The sequence below is a fragment of the Coturnix japonica genome, chromosome 1 (genome assembly GCF_054131305.1).
Source record: "Coturnix japonica strain WE chromosome 1, WE-NBRP24, whole genome shotgun sequence".
NCBI lineage: Eukaryota > Metazoa > Chordata > Aves > Galliformes > Phasianidae > Coturnix > Coturnix japonica.
Window position 1 is genome coordinate 11,810,179 of NC_140663.1, and position 15,873 is coordinate 11,826,051.

At 39.1% G+C, this 15,873-nt stretch overlaps 1 protein-coding gene across 4 annotated transcripts in view; it reads left to right on the forward strand.

The window, feature by feature from the left end:
* LHFPL3 (LHFPL tetraspan subfamily member 3) overlaps positions 1–15,873 on the forward strand; it is a 219,670-nt gene that overhangs the window by 24,810 nt on the left and 178,987 nt on the right. The window contains exon 2 of one of the 4 annotated variants that reach the window (XM_085513430.1): positions 4,437–4,594. The exons of the other annotated variants lie outside the window; for them this stretch is intronic. Within the exon in view, the coding sequence (XP_085369556.1) occupies positions 4,437–4,462 (26 nt within the window). The 3' untranslated portion in view covers positions 4,463–4,594. Of the gene's footprint in view, positions 1–4,436; positions 4,595–15,873 lie in introns of those variants that run through there. 4 annotated transcript variants of the gene reach the window in all.

Sequence of the window (15,873 nt, forward strand, 5' to 3'; positions counted from 1 at the left end):
TAAATGGAGCCATGTTGCACTTATAAACTGCCTGGACCTGGGGAGGTCTGCATTCAGGAGAACACTGCCAGTGACCCTAGGAAGTAAATACAGCCTTGATTAACAAAAAAAAATCAGTGCTGTATTTTTGATGAGTTATTATTTAGTACTGAGTGACCTTTTCCTTGAATTACTTTCTTTCCGTGACTTTTAAGTAGGAATGAATCCAGGTTTGTCTGAGGTCACAGTTCTGTGCTGCAGCTGATTATAGCCTTGCAGAAAAGCTATAGAATGGAAAGGCTGTTACTGTGAAATCTCTCAAATGGCAGTCCTCTCTTGTACATGCGGAGGGGCAGGGATCTCTGTGATAGTCCAATGCACAGCATCTAAAAGAGAAGCAGACTGTCTGTGGATAATACCCAAAGAACAAGGTACTGCACCTCAGTGCAGGAGCCTGGAGAACAGTGCAGAATTGCATTGAGAAGTGAGAAGTCCGTTTGTTTGGGCTGAGATGTAAATTCTGAACCAACCTGCACTTCAAAACATTTTTATAATGCTTCTCCAGAAATTACTCCCTTTTCCAGTTTCGGGTTCAGATCTGGATTACAGAATGCTGCAGGTGTATGGTTTTTCCATTCATAACAAAGGCTTTGCAGGGGGCTGTAAGGAAAGACTCGCTGCAGAAACATTGTAGGATTGAGTAGAGATGGGAAGAATCTAGTCTGTGTGGCTGTTGTGTATGTGAGAGAGAGGATGGGAACAAAGCCCACCAACCTGGGAACTCAGACCTGTGAGAAGCAAGAGATCAGGTTTTTTCTGAGTCAGGAGAGCTGGAATTCCTGTCCTCAAGACCTGAAGGTAACAAAGGAAACTATATAAATAGCTTATTGTCTTCAAAACCAATAAGCTTTGCAGCTGGTGAGCAGATGAGATGGATCAGGAAAAGGATACTTTCTGGTGCAGTACCTGCTGGGCTCCAGAGCAGGAAACTCAAAGCTTACTGACCTCAGAACCTCTCCATAGTTTCTGCCCTGTCATTGTATAGAATGAATGAGCCAACAACAGCTGGCCTGTGTGCAAAGTTGGAGATCTTCTTCCCACTGCTTCTCTTTTCCATCCCTTCTTCTCAGGGGAAGGTGTCTCAGTGGCCCTTCAGGGCAGGGCTGCACACAAGCTTGAAGCATGAGGTCAAGATGCCTGGCTTGGCTCAGCTACTGAAAGCAGCAGATTTCTCTTAACAAACAGCAGCAGCAAAGGTCGGACAGCACAAAAGCCATTGAAGATCTTTCACTGTATGAGATGAGATAGCTGTCTCTGATAAGTATGTCAGCATCTGTCTGTTGTTTGCAGTATGAACATGCTTAACTGCCATATAAGAGATTATATTATCCTACAGATGCGTGTGCTTCCAGCAGGAAAGAAACAAAATTTTCAAAGGTTCGAGGAGGTCAGGGTGCCTTTTCTATTGTATCGGTCATGATGAACTTTGTTTCTCTTACAGTTCAACCTATTGTGGAAATCCAGCCTTTCTCTTACTGCATTCAGCTGTCAAAATTCTCATGTCATCACTCTGGTTCCAAGCCACTCACTCATCCTGCCTACGTCTCTGATTCACCCTGCTTTCAGTTATGATGTGATCATGTCCTCATTCCACTGTCCGCTGTGGCTGCCTGGCTGTCGGTCTGTCCAGCTGAGACAGAATGAGCCCAACCTTAATTTTTGTTGTTCTATTAAAAAATCATCCTGTTCAGAGAGTAAGAGTTTTTTTCTGCAGTTAGTGGCATTTAAAGTTGGCACATAAGATGCTGCATTCAAGAGAAGATCCAATTTGCAAATCAAAAATTGATTGTTTTTCCTGACTCCGTTTCCAATATATTCATTTCCAGCAAATTTCTAGAAGTGGTGAAAGGTGATGGAAGAAAGGCTACAGATTATTTATGTTAGGATGTGAATACTGTTTTCTTCCTGTTGACTATTACAAGTCTGCTTAAGGAGAAAAAGAACTTCATTTTAAAAAGCATACAGGTTCATGGCTACTCGACTTTGCTGCAGCACATAACAGAGACTTACAAATGGCACTGACATCTTGGGGCAGATGGCTGGGGGTTAGCAGTGTTGCGACAGAGCACATCTAACCTCTAAACTAACTGAGCTCTCCAGTCTCCAGCACTGCTAATTACCGTGTAGCACAACTAAATAAATAATGCATGCTGCAATCATCTGAATTTATAGATAGGCAAGTGTTACTCAGATGTACAGACCTTCCCACTAATGGTGCTCCGCAGTGTCCTCTCTGCTCGAGTAGACAAGATGTTAGGGCATCTGGCCTGCTATCAGAGGGACAGACTCAAAGAGGTGAGGCTTTTCAGCTTTTCTGCATTTTATAAATGCTACTGGTAATGCTGGATCTCACATCCCTAATCCATAATGATATGGCTGGGAGTTGCTGATTTACATGAATCACTCACATTCTGGCCGCTATCAGTTCGTATTATAAAAGGTTTGCAATTGCTTTCTCCAGTGGTAAACAGCAGTGTGGAGACATTTCCAGGGCTTCTGCTTATAGGATTTAGTGACAGCACTGGTTCAAAAGTGATGTATGCAAAAACGTTTTCTGTTTCATCAGAGGAAACATCTTAGGAGTAATGGGGTGTTTTCTGAGCTGAATTCCTGGAATGATTCTAAGATGATCCATATTGCTGATAGTAAGTGTTAACAAAAAGATTTTTTTCATTGCAAAATGCTGATTTGCAGGAATCAAAACTATGTGTAGCACTGTGCCAGTGTCAGTAAAACCAAAAGCAGTGGGAAAGGTGTCTGGATCAGAACTACCTGAGGGAACAGTCCAGAGCAGCCTGAGGTCTGAGGTGCCAACCAGCCACCATCGCATCTCTCCCTTGAGGTTGAAAGCACACATTCATGAATCTTAGACATTTCTCCTTACCAAGAGGATACCACGACCATCAGCCTGTTGCCTGTTTCAGGGTGCACCTCCTCCTATAAAATCTTATCAAAGATCTTGATCACATCGTAACAAGTGCGCATCTTTCAAGTTCTGCAGAAAAGCTATTCCCTCTCCTAACAGCACACACGAGACAGTCCTGTAGCATTAAAAGCCAATGTAAAGTGTTGATTGCACCTCAGCTTGTGAAGGGGGTGGCACGCTGCAGAGTCACTAGAGGCAGCCCACCAGAGTCCCTTGTATGCTTTTAATTGAGCTGCATCATGTGCTGTGCCCACTGCCTGCTGCTGTGCTGCCCACCACTCACAGCTGACTCAGGAAAGGAGAAGGAATTTCCTTGTGTACGGCTTGGAGGAACCTATTTTAAGGCTGCTGTTGTGTTTTCCCCTTATGGAGGGAATAAATAGACCAAGTAAATAAATGAAAAAGGCCAAAGGCATTGTATCAATGATTGCTCTTTAATCATATTTGGATCCTTTTCCCTCCTTCTCTGGAACTTACAGGAAGCCCTTCAGTACCAGTTCTCATTAATAAATGGATGAGTCCTTATTATAGACCAAACATTCCCATACACTTTTCCAAATTCAATATCCGTCCTTCCTGGTCACTGCAGGAATTCAAAGTATTTCTATGGGTATTATTGTGTTGTATTGCAGTGCTGTTTTGTGTATGGGGATAATAATGAAAGCTCACTGTAATCCATATTTTGTCTGTCTAAAATCTCATTACTGTCTCCTTCTGAAGGAAAAAAAATAAAAAAAGTAATGTGAGTACTTTCCTCACTGAAAATTAATTTCCTTGATCACTGAGAGAGTACCATTACCTGCAATTATAGGACTGAAAGCTACAGCCTTTGGCTATTTTAGGGAGCTTTTTCTATCATAACATAGACAGCAACATAGCCTGTGTTAGATTAATTTTAAAGAAAAATGTCCTTTATCCTATTGTGGCTGATGAGTGTTCTCACAAGGTCATGTCCATTTCATTAGCATGTTCAGCTGTGTTTTTCAATAACTGATTTAGTCACTGCTATTCTAACTTGTTTAGGTAGTATTTTTGGTTTCAGTTGGTGCTTTTCCATTTACATTAATATCTGTAATACTCCAGGTAAAAATAATATACTGTATTTGCTGACATAATAGATGTACTAAGGGTGGCTCTGGGGAACTCAGAAGTGACTTATCTATTGGTGTGTGACTTTGGGTTGGATTTTTGGGGGAGTTTTTCCATTCATTTCTTATTACTCCATAGGCTTGATAAATAGATCAGATGGGAGGCTTTAAAAGGAGTATGGGAGCCTAACAATCTTCTACATTTCATGTTGTTCTATTTGGCTGAATACAGATACAGGGTATTTAATTGGAATAGTCTCCCATTTCCCATGCCATTTGAAAACATGATGAATATGAATGCTGGTCTGATTATGTGACCCATATGTTCAGCTAATTTTGATACCACTTAAGTGATAATTGTGACACATAATGGTCTGTCCTAGGCATGGAAGTCCTGAAGTTCTTCTAGCAATACAGTTCATGAATTCACCTGACTGATGCTGGGCTGTACCCTGGAGACGTGCAAGATTTTGGCTTGAAGAGGATTATAAAACCCAGTGATTCATTGCTTTTGTTTCACCAGGAGGGCTTTCAGTGGGGGAGCTAGGTATGAGCAGTACCTACCCTGAATAGCTTGCTTTCTCAAGTCAGTGGGAAGCAGATACACAAGAGGGACAGAATGTTTTTCCAAAGGTGGCTTTTAAAATAATACTTCAATACTTATTTCAGCATCATTGCTTGACAAAGTTTCTTAGATATATCAGTGCAGAAATGAGTCTTAGGGAGTTTTCAAAGAAAAAAATAGAGCCTTACAGAGCAGGCACATAATCTATATAGCCTAAGGACAGTGCCTTAATCACAAGCATTACGCATAGAATTATTTTAAACTTTCCTTGAAATTTTGTGACAGCAGACCTCTGAGCCACTTGTATTGATTTAAAAAGGGGCTGGGCATAACAGCAATAATCATGTTGCAAAAATGAATCACAGAAGTATAGCCCAGATCCAGCAATCTATCCACAAGCAAAATCTTTCTTGAGGGAATTATTCTATTTAAGAGAAGACCTTACTGACTGCAGACAGGCTGAGCTCAGCTTTCCAGTGTTCTGTGTTCATTCTTGGCCACAGTCTATTGCAAAACCTTTATTACCGTGTTGAAGTCTTTAGCCAGTTTGGATCAGGGACATTGCTTCCCCAGGTCTTCTGTTCTCTCTTGCTCTTTCCTATCTTAACCAGGCTGTGGGTCCTTTCACTTCTTTTTCGTTGGCTAAAAATCATCTAATTCTATTAGACTGAAGCCTGAATGAAGGCTTGTGGATGTCACAGGTATGTCCACAAAAAGCCAAATGCAACAATTAATTAATGTGTACATTTTGGTTGTAAATTCTGCAACATTACACTTGCCTCATTTTAATTATTTGTATCTTTTTATATCACAACAATTTGAACCTGTTTCTGCTGTAAGATAGAACTAATGTAATGATAAGCATTTATGGATTTTTTTGTTGAGCTGCAGAAAGGTTTCTAAAAGCCTCATAGCTTTATTTTTCCTTTGGAATGCCTTGCTACTTACAAACTAACATCTTCATCAAGGCTCACTTATGAAAGGACAATGCAATGTGCTCCTTGACAGTCCTTTGAGCTTATTTCACTCTCCGCTTTTTTTCCGGAGACTATATTTGAAGTAGGTGAGATAGCTGCAGTCATGGTGAGATGTGAGAAGCTCCAGATAAATTAGATGACTGAAATAACAGTGATTGCTTCTAGCTTGATTTCTCTTTTTCTCTGTTTGCAGGCAGATGGGAGAAAAGGTCTGTACTGCAGTCATTTACATGATTGCCTGCTGTATCCCTTGACCTGAGAACCTGAGTAGTGGTAGGTAGCATAAGCTCTAGCCAGGAAATGAGAGGCCAAAGTGAACAAGAGATTTCTATGTTTAAACCATCCCTACTGTTTTTACTGAATGCAGCTAATTTTTGTCACTTTTATACGAAGCCACTGAATAGTGATAAAAGGGGACATTTTAATATCTACAGCTTTCTTTGTGTGAAAGATCTGCATTTAACATTTGATTTTATTAACAATTCAAATGTAACTGATGAGTTTTCTGTATATTGTGTTGGCTGATACACTGTCAACTTTGTGGCAGATAATCATTTCTACAAACAATAAAGAGCTCGGGATGTACATGCGGTGCATATTACTCATCTGAATTCATCTGTTTTTTACCTGTAAGTGATTGTGAGTGGGAGCCTTAGAATTGTAAACAAAAGTATTTAGCAAGATGAATTTGAAATGACAGTAAAACTCTGTTTTAAAGCAAAAAAAAAAAAAAAAGATGCAGAAGCAAGGAGATTCTGTGAGTTACATGTAGAAGAGGCACTTTGGAAACATGGAGGCTGGAAGACAGTTGGACGGGAAAATCTCTTCTCCCCAGAAATCTAGGTGATGAGCTTGCCTATTTCTTCTAGAAGAAAGGAATTTTTTTGCTACAGAGCCAGTGGTAGAATGATTTGCTGACCACCTTAAAGTAAGTTATCTAATAAAGCAAGCTACAGTATAATTACTTGCTGCTTTGGAGGGGTATGGTTTCATTGAATATTAGAAGGGAAAGACCATTCTTATACTTCATTACAACCTTGAAAATTGCAATCATAATTTCTGCTGCTAGGGCTGAATAGCTTTCTGCTGCGGGCAGGAGAAAGCTTAATTATACACAATTCATGACTTGGGTAATTTTATATAAAATCATTGACATGGCTGAATATTTTAAAAACAGTTTGAATTATTTGAAAGACATCAAACAGTAGTGATGAGTGTGTCAGATAATGAACTCCTGTTATCTTAAATCTGAACGTAATTCTGAAAGGTGTGGTTGAGTGAAAGTGTGTGTAACACAGTCAGAACTTACTACCTCCAGATGCATTAGCACTTTGGTATTAGAGGGAAAAGACTGGATGTCTTGTGTTCTTTTGCTCAACAGAGTGGGCTATGAGTTCATTATGCAGTTTGCCACATTGCTAATTCCATTTATACAGTTGTCAAGCACAGTTTATTTCTTGAGATTTTGAAACACCTTGCAAACCGAATATCAACAAGGGTTGGTCCTCAATAAAATTATATTAATTACCTTCAAATCAAATATTTAGTAAAGAAAACAGTAGGGTGTTCTTAAAATTTGTTTAAGTAAAGCTAACAGTTGTGCAGATAAGAACTGTCTGGATGAAACCAGGAATGGCAGGATCTGTGCAAAGCAACGATTATCAGGCTCAGCCACCCATCACTGACCATCAGTTACCACCAGTTTCTACTGGGAAAAAAGATGGAAACTGATTATCTGTGACTGCTGCTGCTTTTCACTGAGAAAGTTTGTGTAACCTTCTAACTCCTGTGGGTTTTGGGGGGGAAACGGAATTGCTTCCCAAGCGCTCTGTGTGCTTGTTATTATTCACACCAAAAGAACTTTTAGTTGCATTCTCTCTGGAGCACATTTGCTGAAATTCATCTGAGCTGATGCGTATCTCAAGGTACATGCTGGTCAGGAAGATAAAACTGCTCAGTTTGTGAATACATATTTCACAGGGGATTTAATCATGATTGGAAATACAGTTTCCATCCTTTTAGTGAAAAGATATAGCCATCCGAGGAGGCAGAAACTAGAAATACTAACCCAGAAACCATTTCCTTGGAAAATAACCCCGACTGTCATGGCTGAGAACTTACCTTTAGGGAGCTGTCAAGTCCAATTGATTAGTATTTCTGTTTGAGAACAGATACGCAGAACTGGAATTTTGTTCTTTTTCTTCAAGAGCATTGCAGCGGTAAAAGGTGAGGTCTCAAAAAAGGGACAGACCAATGCAAGGATCAGTGAAGAGCCAAGTGAATAACTAAGCATAGTTCCTTCCTACTGCTTTCCTAAGATACTACACTTCAGTTATGTAATTTGTAATACTACAAACTCACAGTTGTGTGGAGGGAATCCAGGCACAAGGCCTAATTATGGACACTGACCGCAGGCATCCCAGGTAGGAAATGCTTGCAATTTCATGTAGTTTTTTTAAATTTATTTTCTATTTTTTTAAACAGGTGGACATAAAGAATTTTGTTTAAGAATTCAAATTTTAAGTATAAATAAAACTAAATTGCTTTTGAGATCAAACAAGTCTGAGGATAACCCGACCCAGTTATACTTTCCCACAACTGTGATTTTTTTGTTTGTTTGAAGCAGAAAATTTGACAGTATTGTGAGAAGTGAGGAAGGGGTTGCATTGTGTTTTTTAATGTCATTGGTAGTTCTGAAACTGGAGCCCTTGTAGGTAGGAAGCATCTAACTTCTTCTGGTCACACTTCATTGCCAGTGGATAAATGAGCAGCATTTCCCTTTCTGCAGATTACAGGATGAGAGAAGACGGTCATTTTTTTTCTTGAGCGTGCTTGCTCCTTTGAGAAATCAGTTTTGGTTTACTACTCAAGGCAGTGTTTGCAATCTATCACTTAAACGAGGCTATTGTGACAAGGCACCAACATTGCTTTCTGGTGCTGGGGTGAAGTTGCACAGTCCTAGTGGTACAGTTTTTTACTGCTACTTAGCAAATTACTCCTCAGTTTACAGAATCTGTTGGAGGTATTGTTGAGGTGGATGCTCAGTCTTGATCAGAAACTGTCTCCTCTGCAGGTCAAGAGTGATTGTGACTGTACCCATTGTCTGGGGTTTGTTTCAGGTCATGAATGATTTTCCTCTGTAGAATTACTCTCCTGTAGTCAGTTACCATCCACTTCAACTCATCGTAGCCCTGTGTCAGTGCTTTTCCAAATTGTTGCTAAGTTCCCAAATTATGTTTATTCCATCCATTATGAAAAAGAATAGGTAATATAAGTGAGCTATGACAGGGATAGTCACAAAGGTCATCGTAATTTGGAAAGTGGAAAAACCCAGTCTGCTGATACAGAACCTACTTCTCATCTAAGAGACAAAGTTTTTTCAGTAATAATAATTTATTTGAAAAAGCAATTTATTATAATAGGAATAAAGCCCTACAAAACTCTACACATCCATGAATGTTTGGAGAGCTGGGCAGTTCAATGCACAGCCTCCTTTCTTTCTATCAGAGGAAATTTCTGTTTGGCTAAGAATATACCTACAGAAAACTGACTTTGGAACAACCTTTGCTTCTTTGGCTTCAGGTTCAGATTAGCCATTGTCAGTTTATCTCAGAATAATTTTAAATATTTCAGTTCTTGCAGAGACATTTTTTTAGCTGGCCTTAGGTTATCATTTGCAGATAATGTAGTAACTGAGAGAGGCAGACAATGTCATAATCCCTCTGTAAGCCTGTCAGATATGGCAGGTGTGTTGCCCAAGCCAGGAGCGTCACTATACATTGCCAGAGCCTATGTATAGCTGTCAAAATGGTATTCCCTATCCTTTCTGTCTCCTTTACCTTGCCAAGACACATTTTCGTGTCCTCTTTGGTTGAAGCTACTACAGATCATCATCTATCTGTAATAAAGGATATAAATCATTTTGAAATAGTTTAGTTTTCTCCACAGCTAATATTTATTTTACTGCATTTTGACTTAGCCAGAGCTCTGTGTGAGACCAGACTGGCTGCTCAGGTATGTGTTTCCTTGCTGACTAACAGGGAAACCTCATGGGTACTCGTGTCATTCTCATACTGCCCTTTTACAAGCAAACTGAATTGGGATTGGGAGAGTAATTTCTGGCTATTAACCAGAAACATCTTAGCCATCAGTGCTGGAAGAAGTCCTCTATCATAAATGACACAGAGCAAGAGCTCTGAGTTCTCTTAGCCTGGCCACTTCTTGATCTCACACTGGCATAGGACTTAGAAATGCCTTGTTTTGCATGGGAAAGAAACTCTGGTACATAAGCCAAATGCTCTCTCTTTCGTTAACTAGTAAAAAATTCAGTCTCAGCTTAAGATTCATCTGTTTACCCCCACTGAATGAAAAACAGTGTTTAATGTACATCTCTTCTTTCATTTTTCTCTTTCTCTTTCTTCTTTTTTCTTTTTTTTTTTTTTTTTTTTTTTTTTTGGTAAAACAAAGCATAAACTATCAAGCTGGTTCTCCTGTATCTCAGCTTTGATGTCTTACCTTTCTTCTCTTATCCATCTGCTTCCTTAATAGAATAGGAACTTTGATCATAAACATTTGTTATGTTATGCCTTTCTCAGCAGAGCCTGTTTCCTATTATGGGATACTAGTACTAGGAAGGATTGAAGTCCCTTGGCAAATTGGATGTCGTCTCAGAGCTTCCAATTCTGATACTCACCAGTAAGTACAAGCCCAGTTAAAGAAGTTCATGCTGACTCACTGACACTTCATCCAGTAAATTTTCAGTGCTACTGATGAAGTTCTCTTTGTTCTTAATTTACCCTAGACAGTTCTGATGTAAAGTGGTTTTTTTCCATGTCTTTGGAGTTGTCTGGATGGACCCTCTTCCTCTCATGTATGGGAACTAGCTTCATAACTAGTAGAAAGGGAAGGATCCCATTCTGTATCACTGTCTCTTCCTAAAGTATAAATCCTTAGAGTGGCCCAAATGGGCATCCAGTGTCTGCCATCCATCTTCTCTCTTGTGTCTCTGATTTCACAGTATCACAGTCTCATGCGGGTTGGAAGGGACCTTAGAGATCATCGAGTCCAACCCCCGGGATTCGAGCCTCTGTGTAGCAGAGCGGCACTTCTACCACTTGCGCCACAGGGGGGATTCGAACCCGGGCCCTGGTGTTGCAAAGCGGCGTTCTTAACCACTGCACCACCAGGGCACACATTTCTTTTCAGAGCTGATGTTCGGGGTGTGATTTCTAATATCCTTGCTGTAGCTAATCTCTGCTGGCACATTCCAGGTTGACCAAAGTCTTTTTTTTGTTTGTTTGTTTTTCACTGGAAGAAGTCTTAGCTTGCAGTAGGTATACTGAGTTCTTTGCTTATGTTTAGTGCTCGTATTAGGGGTGTTTATCAGAGCTTTACTCTTGCATTCATTATCCAATGCAGCCATGACCAAGGGCTGTTTCTTCCTCTGTATGTTTTCCCTGAACCAAGTGTGGCCATACAGTTCCATATTTTCCTGCTTACAAAAATACTCGGCATCGTTTTTGGAATTTTTGGAGTTCTTGCTATGCAACATGCCTAGACTTTGACTAGACAGATGCATTTCTGTCATCTTTAATTATTTGAGTGGTGGTAGCTGACTTCAATTAAGTTTAACCCAGTTTAAAAATACTCTCTGTTTTAATTAACTTGAGAATGTCAAGCCACATCCTGACAAATGGCACAACCAGCTCTTATATTTGCCCAGCTGTGTTTAAAGGCCAAGTGTGGACTGATGGAGAAAAAAATGTCCTTTCCCCAAGTGAGAGGGAAGAAGTATTTTACACTGAGAGCTGCACTGGAAGTGGTCGAGTACCAAGAAGGTGGATGCAGGAGAGCTAAAGGTGTTTGGTTCTACTACAGAACAGTAGTAGGTTCTGAAGATAATCCATCTGGAAGCAAAGCAAAACAGTGACTCATCTAGTAATTGAAAGATGGTGAAAGTAAAGAAGTGGGCAGATATATTTAATTTAAAACGCAGAGGAAAATTTAGTTGTACATCAGGATATAAATAAGATGGTTTGAATATAAATGAGAAGCACAATAAATGACAAGATGTAAGAAGAGGAAACTTTTTGCTGATTAAGATAGTATGTTTTGCTCTTTTAGTCTGGAGACTGGAGAGACCGAAAGAATAAAACTGTATTGGAGCACTGAGCTTTACTGATGGATACAAACCATAGAGAGGAGCCTTGCTCATCCTGGTGTAAATCCAGAGGTATCAAACTGAAGTTTGAAAAGCTGCAGTAAAGCAAAGCAGGACAAAGTGATAATCAGGACCAATGTGAGCAAAAAAAAAGGCTTCATTGTGACAGCTGAAGAGTTTGTAGTAGGCAGTGATATTTTTGGTGGCAATGGAAGCAATTCAGAAGAGGCTGTTTTAGCTGAGGAGGAGATAATTTATCTAAACATTGTTGTACATTTTCTGGATTACGCTACTGGTTGTAAACATTCCTGCAGTGAGTCAGTAAGTTACTATTTGCTGTGTCCAAGTTCATTAACATGGAGATCGAGAACATCTGTTTGCACAGGCAAATTAGCACCCTCCAGTTGATCCTACTGAGCTCCATAGAAGAGCTTACCAAAATCAGAGGCTGGAAAAAGGTTAGGATCTGCTGTTTTTGTTGCTTGTTTTGCATTTTCCCTTAAAGAAGAACTAAGTATTGTACTGTTGTGCGCAGAACTTGTGACAGACAATACCTACTTTTTGCATAGGTTTATAGTCTGTTGCAATATAAGTTAGAGAGGTTTCAGTGTATGCGCCCAGCATTGTCTTCATACTTCTGTGAATGTCAAGAGTTACTGTTCCACAAGGAAGTTATTGACTGCAGGTTGCTTTTGTAAATACATACCCTGGGGTCAATAAATACCGATACTCATCTCAGCAGAAGTTAGTATGTACTTATTAGTATTACCTTCAAAAATAAGATGATTGATAAGACAGGTGCAGATGACAGTCTGCTGAAAAATATCTTGAAGGTGTTAATGTGTCGTGAAGGAAAGAGAGGTAAATTGCTTATATTTTGAAGGTAAATTCTACTTTGTAAGATGTACCAGCAGCTTCATCCTAAACACAGAGAAGCACATAACACAGTGTTTGCATCTCATGCATCTGGGAAGAGAGGAAATAACATAGGTACTGTATGTTTACCAAAGTTTTGTGGAATGGAGTTTAAAATTCAGAGGAATAATAATGTTCTGTGTGATTCATACATTCAGTAGTATCTGTTATTGCTCATACTTTTTATGAAATAACAATTAGAGTAGCAAAGAACAGTAATATTATCTAATGCGCTTAAGAAATGTGCTGTTTTCCCCATACTGTGGTAAATACTGTGTCCATAGATAGTAAAGTATACTGTGCTTACAGCCAAGTGATAAAAGCACAGAGAACTAAAGAAGTCAACTTGTGGAGCTTGTTGGCATTTTTAGTTGGCATTTATCTTTTATTACTTGAAGATTCCTCAGAAGCAAGATAGAATTTCTAATCAATATAAAGAGAAGTATAAAGGTAAGAAATTAAGAAAATAAACATACTTTTTTGTTTTCTTTTCCTCAGTGAAGATCAGTAGCGTTCTTGATTGGATGAATATACACTATCAATCATCTCTGCCTCTCACTTTTGTTCAGAAAATTACACAAAGCAAGGTTAGTATTATTCTGATGGATCTTATTTCTCGTTAACTATAGAGCACAGAAGACATCAGAAATATTTACAAAGCATATAGATCCATCCTGAACAAAAGACTGCATGTTTTAATTGGTAATACTCACATTTCAGGACACTTCGTATATTTCTAAATAACGAATATCTAGAAGGGAAATACTACTGCCACTACTAATATTTGGTGGTATTGTTTCTATTTGTTGACTTTCTTGCAAGTCCCACAGGAAAAAAAATACTCAGTTTGTAATGGTTCTTAGTTTCTGAAGATGGAAAGAATGTTCTAGAGAAGGTTCCGAAGTAGTAATTGAAGGAAACCTCCTCTTGATGTACTTGATAATGGAGGATGGAGGAAAAATAGGATGGAAACAGTGATGTCTTTAGAAAGACACAAAGATAGGAGATTCGTCATATGAGTATAGGAATAAAAATCTGCTGAAGTCATCTAAATGTGAAGAAAAATTTAATATATACTGAGTGAAAAGTGCAGCAAATGAAATGGACTGAACCACGTTTTATTAATACAGTATCAAAGCTGATAAAAATTCAACTTATCTACCTGGAAGGATAAATCACAAGGAAGAAATTCATTTAATAATCACTGAAAAGGCTGTGATAAGACATTCTAGATCTATTTGTATCTGCTTTTCAGTGTTCCTCCTCACATATGTATCATGAAAAAGAAATTCTACTGCAGTATTTACAAAGTAGGATTCTGAGTTCTGTCAGACTCCAGAAAGTTGTAATTACATCAGTGATATTGGTAGCTTAAACAGAGGCCAAAGGAGCTGTAATCTGTTTTAAAATGTGGGAAAATCACAGGACGCTTTTTTTCTAGTGTCAAAAAAAATCTGTAAAATCTGGAGAGAATGTGTATATTACATCAGGTCTTTGCTAAAGGTCTGACAGAGATACTTATGTAGAAGTATGCACTGACTTACTGTTAGATGACTCGCAGGAAAATAATTCTGCCTCTAAGATTTTGATTTTTAATTACCACTGTCTCAAAGAAATAATAATAAAAATAATGGTGATGGTATGCTGAATAGAATGGCCACTGGCTCTGTGAGTGCATCCAGACAGATGGGTGTTAAGCTGTTTCCATCTGGAGCTTCTTATGTAGCTAGGTAAGTGGGAACAGTCACTTTGTTCTGCTGTTTGATGGAAATTGCACCTCAGAAGTGTCTGATTTGTCAAATTGACTGCCTTTAACAAGATCTAGTTAGCAAACTCAGCCTTACCTATTCCCTCTTTTGATATCTGCATCTGAGCAAGCGATCTCCCTCCCAGTGCTGTAGACTGCAAATGCGTTAATTCCTTGGAGCCATTTTTCAGAAAATATATAACACTTATTGACCTGCAGCCTTATTACCAGATTGGGAAAAAAAAACAACAGCTTAACCTTCCCTTTATTTTCTTGCTAAAGAGCGGGCCTTTGTCTCAGTTCTTTGGCTGTTCTTTAACTTTCAAATTTTCTGTCTGTATCCCTGGTGTAATGATATCTAAACATTTTAGACTCACCCTGAGATCTAATTTTCCAGCAGAGATCTGCTTTAAAGGGAAAGAAAGCAAAGAACATCTTTAAGAAAGCTTTTATTTGCCTAGTTAATAGTGCAACTAGCCAAAAAAAAATCTTGTGTGTCTGCTAAATGATCTGAAACTGAAGTGCAACATAAAATGACCTTCTACTTAGATGACATTTTACTTCATTTTATATAAGTTGTGTCTTCTGCATTATCTCCTCTCTGGGACAATTTTAATTTAAGCCAAGTATTGAGCTGTAAAGTAGATTTTTCTTTGAAATGTTATTTCTTATACTGATGAAGGCAGGGAGTCAAAGCTCAGAGTTTTCATCTTCTACATAAGCCACTACAAAAATGATTTTTTAAGTACACGTGTAGTTCATCTAGCAGTTAATTACTGAATATTTCTCGTTTTCTGAAGTGATCACAGAAGGGAAAGCCTACTATCTAGAATAAAATATTCATTGGCTAGGCAGATAAAATACATATAAGTTGTCTGCCTCATGTCATAAGGCTTTTTTCATGCGGTTTCGACACTTCTAAGACTTTTACCCAGGAAGCAGGAAAGATGGTTGTGAGAACTGCTGAGACTGCAAACCAAATTTATGCTGCATATTATTACTAACTTAAGGAAACTAATCATTTATGGAATAAAATGCAGCACCTGGGGAGGAGAGTGGGCAGGCGCTTGGATGGTGTTGGGAAAACCTTTCCAACCTCCCTCCTATGGCACCTCATTTTTGTGAAAGAACTTTTTGAGTCTATGTTTTAACAAACTGTAACTTTAACGTGCAGATAGGATTTGGGTTGTAAAATGACTGTCTGGATGGCAGGTTCATAGAATAGCTTGGTTTGGAAGGGACCTCAAAGATCACCAAGCTCCAAATCCCCAATCAGAGGGACCAAAATCCCCATCATCAGGGCTGCCAACCTCCACATTCAGTACTCGACCACGCTGCCCAAGGCCCCATCCAACTTGGCTTTGAATACCTACAGGGACAGGGCATCCACAGCCTCTCAGGGCAGCCTGTTCCAGCACCTCACCACTCTCTTGGTAAAGAACTTCTCCCTGACATC